Below are 5,850 nucleotides of genomic sequence, written 5' to 3' on the forward strand. Positions count from 1 at the left end.
GGAGATCCTGGCTAACATGGTGAAACCCCGTCTCTACTAAAAATACAAAAAATTAGCCAGGTGCAGTGGCAGGCACCTGTAGTCCCAGCTACTTGGGAGGCTGAGGCAGGAGAATGGTGTAAACCCAGGAGGCAGAGCTTGCAGTGAGCTGACATTGCACCACTGCACTCCAGCCTGGGTGACAGAGCGAGAGTCCGTCTCAAAAAAAAAAAAAAAAAGTACATATACTCACACATATATACTATATACATATATATACACATGTACATATATAAAAAGTATATATACTATATACATATATACACACATATATACACATACATACATACATATATATACATTATATATATACAAAATATATATATGTAATGTATACATACAATGCAATATTGTTCGGCCATAAAAACAAATCAAAACTGGGTGCAGTGGCTCATGCCTGTAATCTCAGCACTTGGAGAAACCGCGATGGGAATATTGTTTGAGCCCAAAAGTTTGAGACCAGCCTGGACAACATAATGAGATTCAATCTCTACAAATTCATTTTTAAAAGCTAGCTGGGTGTGGTGGTACACATAGTCCCAGCTACTCAGGAGGCTGAAGCAGGAGGATCACTTGAACCTAGGAGGTTAAGGCTGCAGTGAGTCATGATCATGCCACTGCACTCCAGCCTGGGTGATAGAGCAAGATCCTCTTTTAATTTTTTAATAATCAAATTCTGGTTCACATTATAGTGGAGGCAAACCTTGAAAATATTATGCTACATGAAAGCAGTGAGCCATAAAAGACCACATATTGCATTATTTTAATCATATAAAATGTCCAAACTAGGCAAATTTATAGAGACAGAAAGTAGATTAGCAGTTTCTAGAGGATGAGGAAAGGGCAATTTGGGGACCTGCTAATGGGATAATGAAAATGTTTTAGAAATAGAAAGTGATGATGATAGCCCAGCTCTGTGAATATACTCCCCCAAAAATCCACTTAATTACTAAAGAGGTGAATTTTTTGGTATGTGAATTATATGACCATTTTTAAAAAGAGAAAAAATAAGGCAAGAGGAAGGTAAGATTATTTCCAGCTCATGATGTTCAGAAAACCCCATCCCAACAACATTTTACAATATACAGATGATTAGGCATTCAGCAATACAAGAGAAGGGAGTTGGAGGTGTGAGTTCTGCTCTGTGCAATAGTTAAGAGACAGGCTCCTTTCATGATATGGTCCAGCCACCTGCAACATGAGATTTCAAAGACGCCGTATAGTTATCTACTGATAGACAGGAGAAGAACCTTGGGTAAAATTATGAAAGAGCTAATGCGATGAGCCTCACTGCCAACATGCCATTAGCTAGAATTTAGTCATAAGGTCCCACCCAATTCCAAGGCAGGATGGAAGATGTTCATTTAGCTCAATACTCAGGAACAATACTTAGTATCATCTCTGTCACAAAAGGAAAGAGGATACATTCCCAACCTAAGTAACTGAGATTCAGAATTAACCCTGAAATAAGCAGCTACAAACTAGAGAGCACTAAAATCAAAAATAACCATAGAAGAAAAGAACAATATACAAAATTTCATATAATCTGGTGTTTAATTAATTTGGAAAGTAACTTTGCTGTGATCTTTCAAACCACCTTATGCAAAGTATTCAGAAACTTCAGTAAATAGCATCACCAGTCTTGGCTTGACAACTGAACTTACTAAGGTATTTGTCGGTTCAACTTACAAAGCATTAAACTATGGAGGTTGAAAAAAAGTTGCTTAAAAAAAAAACAGAATGCAGCTTAATTATTATTTTCCTGAGTTCAGAGTAAGCATAGTTACATTAATGCCATAATGTAGTTTAAAATATTGTAAATAAAAAGCACCTGTTTCCAGGTATAAGCGAAACTCTTCAATAGAGAAATATGGGATATTAGTACATTAAAATCAACCCCTTTTTGAACCCATTCATAATTTATAGCTACCTACATAGTTCTTCCAACCATACCATGTCTATCTGTATCATTAAATATCCTCTCTGTGTTTCAGGTATTTTAAATTGAAGCACTACTTGCAGGGTTCTTAATAAAAACAAAAAAATTAAGAGGGTAAATAAATTCAGTATCCTAGCCAAAAACCAGAGTATCTGTTTCAGGAACATAGGACAGTATACTTTCCATTTCATTTTACACACACACACACACACACACAGAGGATGTCTCTCTTTTACATAAGAATGAACCTGGCTGCCTCAAGATAGGTTGTTTTGGTATCACGGAATGGCCTCTAGGGATCAAGTTGTTTCCCTTAAAAACTTGAAAAGGGAAATTCAGGCTCTCTTATCCGGCTTGCTTCAGACTTCAGACTTCAGGAGCTTGTGCCTCTGAATCTGTGTCGCCCTGCAATTTGTGTCTCTGAAACAATGCTGTCTCACAGACTCCCACTGCATTAGGATTGGTCAGAAGGAAGCAGAGGAGGAGCCACTGTGAACATGTTTTTTTTTTCTCTCCACACATCATAAAAATCAGCAGCTGGCACCTACAGCCCCTAACACTCAAAGCAATGCTCAGGCTGGAAACAGAAGCTTCCGAGAGGCAGCCGATGTGAGCATGTGCGCACAGATTCGTCTCCCAATGGCATGGCAGCTCTAGGAAAATTGTTTTGAACAGACTTGAATGCATAAGATTAAAGTTAAAGCAGAAGTGAGAACAAAAAAGCAAAGAGCAGACTCTTTCAACTGAGAATGAATACTTTGAAGCCCAAGATTTTAAAGTGATAATGATCAGAGTCGTACCTAAAAGAGACTAAAAACTCCATGTCACGCTCTGGACTTGTGACATTTACTCACAGCAGGCATGGCAATTTTAGCCTCACAACTTTCAGACAGATAAAGACTTGGAGGAAATAACTGAGACGACTCCCTGACCCAGGAGGCTAAATCAATTCAGGGGGACACGAATTCTCCTGCCAGCATGGTGAACTCCACCCACCGTGGGATGCACGCTTCTCTGCACCTCTGGAACCGCAGCAGCCACAGACTGCACAGCAATGCCAGTGAGTCCCTTGGAAAAGGCTACTCTGATGGAGGGTGCTACGAGCAACTTTTTGTCTCTCCTGAGGTGTTTGTGACACTGGGTGTCATCAGCTTGTTGGAGAATATCTTAGTGATTGTGGCAATAGCCAAGAACAAGAATCTGCATTCACCCATGTACTTTTTCATCTGCAGCCTGGCTGTGGCTGATATGCTGGTGAGCGTTTCAAATGGATCAGAAACCATTGTCATCACCCTATTAAACAGTACAGATACGGACACACAGAGTTTCACAGTGAACATTGATAATGTTATTGACTCAGTGATCTGTAGCTCCTTGCTTGCATCCATTTGCAGCCTGCTTTCAATTGCAGTGGACAGGTACTTTACTATCTTCTATGCTCTTCAGTACCATAACATTATGACAGTTAAGCGGGTTGGGATCATCATAAGTTGTATATGGGCAGCTTGCACGGTTTCAGGCATTTTGTTCATCATTTACTCAGATAGTAGTGCTGTCATCATCTGCCTCATCACCATGTTCTTCACCATGTTGGCTCTCATGGCTTCTCTCTATGTCCACATGTTCCTGATGGCCAGGCTTCACATTAAGAGGATTGCTGTCCTCCCCGGCACTGGTGCCATCCGCCAAGGCGCCAATATGAAGGGAGCGATTACTTTGACCATCCTGATTGGCGTCTTTGTTGTCTGCTGGGCCCCATTCTTCCTCCACTTAATATTCTACATCTCTTGTCCTCAGAATCCATATTGTGTGTGCTTCATGTCTCACTTTAACTTGTATCTCATACTGATCATGTGTAATTCAGTCATCGATCCTCTGATTTATGCACTCCGGAGTCAAGAACTGAGGAAAACCTTCAAAGAGATCATCTGTTGCTATCCCCTGGGAGGCCTATGTGACTTGTCTAGCAGATATTAAATGGGGACAGAGCACACAATATAGGAACATGCATAAGAGACTTTTTCACTCTTACCCTACCTGAATATTGTACTTCTGCAACAGCTTTCTCTTCTGTGTAGGGTACTGGTTGAGAATATCCATTGTGTAAATTTCAGCTTATGATTTTTAATGAGAAAAAATGCCCAGTCTCTGTATTATTTCCAATGTCATGCTACTTTTTTGGCCATAAAATATGAATCTATGTTATAGGTTGTAGACATTATGGATATACAAAAAGGAAAGTCCTTATTAAAAGCTTAACGATGTCTGTTTCATGTTATTCATAAGCATTGGACACTTTGTGTGCTTTAGTAACATAGAAATCAGAGCCTCATTAAATATATTCTAATAAATTCGTTATATTACACTATCCACCATGGAAATGTAGAGAGTTCATTCTAGCAGTTAAGTGAAAATATTTAAAGAACAGATGCATAATCATTTCAAAAAATATCATCACTGAAATTTCAAGTAATTTAATTAAAGGTTTGTTCATCCTCCCCATGCAGAAGTAGAAATGAAGCTCCCCTAGAGAGAAAAACAGGTGCTGAGAAGAGAGAGATGCTGAATCAGAGAACTATGTGTGCTTCTCAGACACAGAAAGATTCATCTCCCTTAGCAAACAGCCTGATATTTCACACGGGCAATTCAGTTTGGGGTGGGTGGGAAAAGGCAGCTATGGAGATGAAAGTGTCCTGGAAAACCTAAGTTGCCAAGTCAAGATCAATTTTCTGTTACCAAATTATTCCTAAACAACATTAATAAAACAGAGAATGGGGTATTTATGCCCCCTTTAACGAAGGATTCAGGGTCTGCTGAAGTGTCCAGAAAAGGTAGTATTGTACTGAGAAATTTAGCTTCCTGTTTCTAGAGAAGTACAGGACTGACGTCGAATTCTTTCTCATTTCACATGAAAATGACTGACTGTTTACTTATTGCTTATTTTTTGAGCTGGAGTACAAATGTTGATTATCAAGGATTTTAAACTTCAAAACCAAATTCATAGCACAAGTGTTTCCCGGCAATATTTGTAAATATCTAAAATAAGAGTACCTGGGATGCTGGTACATTTTAATCAGAAAGGGAGGCACCTACCAAACCCCAGAGGATGTCGTACAATAAACTCGCCTTCCACAGCCACTTCTTAAAGAGTAAATATGTTTTGCTCCAAAATAATCCTACAGATTTGGCCACTGAGCAAAAAAATGTGTACTGTACTTTCTAATCTGTGGGTAATTTAAAATAAAGAAAAAGAATATATTAGGTTGAGGATTACCAGTAAACTATCTTGCAATTTACAGGGTCTTCAAACACTCATGGGCAGAGGTCATATGCAAAGGCACTCCTTAACTCAAATCTAAATGTTTTTTGCTGATTATAAGACCCAAGAAACACTTTCAACATTCATCTGAAAACACTACCTTAAAGGATAATAGTGAAGTTAAAGTTTATACTTAAGAAGAGGTACTAAAGCTGAAATTTTAATTCCACTGCAATTCCTCTATTTTGAAGCAAAAGTGAATGTGAGCATTTAAATATACACTAACAATCATAGTCTACAGCAGTAGAGGGACACAGTTATGTTTTTGTCATTGCTACGTTTCCTGTCCATTGTTTCATTTAATGAATCTGAAAAATTCCAGGGACTACAGATATGAGAGAGCGAGCTATGAGCAAGCCCCATCTTCTGTGGTGGCTGTCCTTCCCAGTTTATCCTATTTCTCCTCCAAGTGTCATCTCAGATGCCCAGAAGGAAATCCTGGTTCCTCCTTCTTCAGGTTCATACCTTCTCCTGGAGCAGTTTACAGTGTTAGGGTGTGTATAAGTCACGAATGAGCCATATAACACCACCCTCCCCTATGTGCCCATGGTAC

General features: G+C 39.1%; 1 protein-coding gene across 1 annotated transcript; it reads left to right on the plus strand.

Annotated features, from left to right (window-relative positions):
• Positions 1 to 2,533: 2,533 nt before the first annotated feature.
• On the plus strand, positions 2,534 to 4,241 carry MC4R (melanocortin 4 receptor). The gene has a single exon (XM_045378116.3). The coding sequence runs from the start codon at positions 2,957 to 2,959 to the stop codon at positions 3,953 to 3,955; it is 999 nt and encodes a 332-aa protein (XP_045234051.1). The 5' UTR covers positions 2,534 to 2,956; the 3' UTR covers positions 3,956 to 4,241.
• Positions 4,242 to 5,850: the final 1,609 nt, after the last annotated feature.

Source organism: Macaca fascicularis, chromosome 18 (genome assembly GCF_037993035.2).
Source record: "Macaca fascicularis isolate 582-1 chromosome 18, T2T-MFA8v1.1".
NCBI classification, from domain to species: Eukaryota; Metazoa; Chordata; class Mammalia; order Primates; family Cercopithecidae; genus Macaca; species Macaca fascicularis.

Excerpts from the sequence above, each read along its gene's own strand:
- MC4R (XM_045378116.3), top strand. The coding sequence starts at position 2,957 with ATGGTGAACTCCACCCACCGTGGGATGCACGCTTCTCTGCACCTCTGG.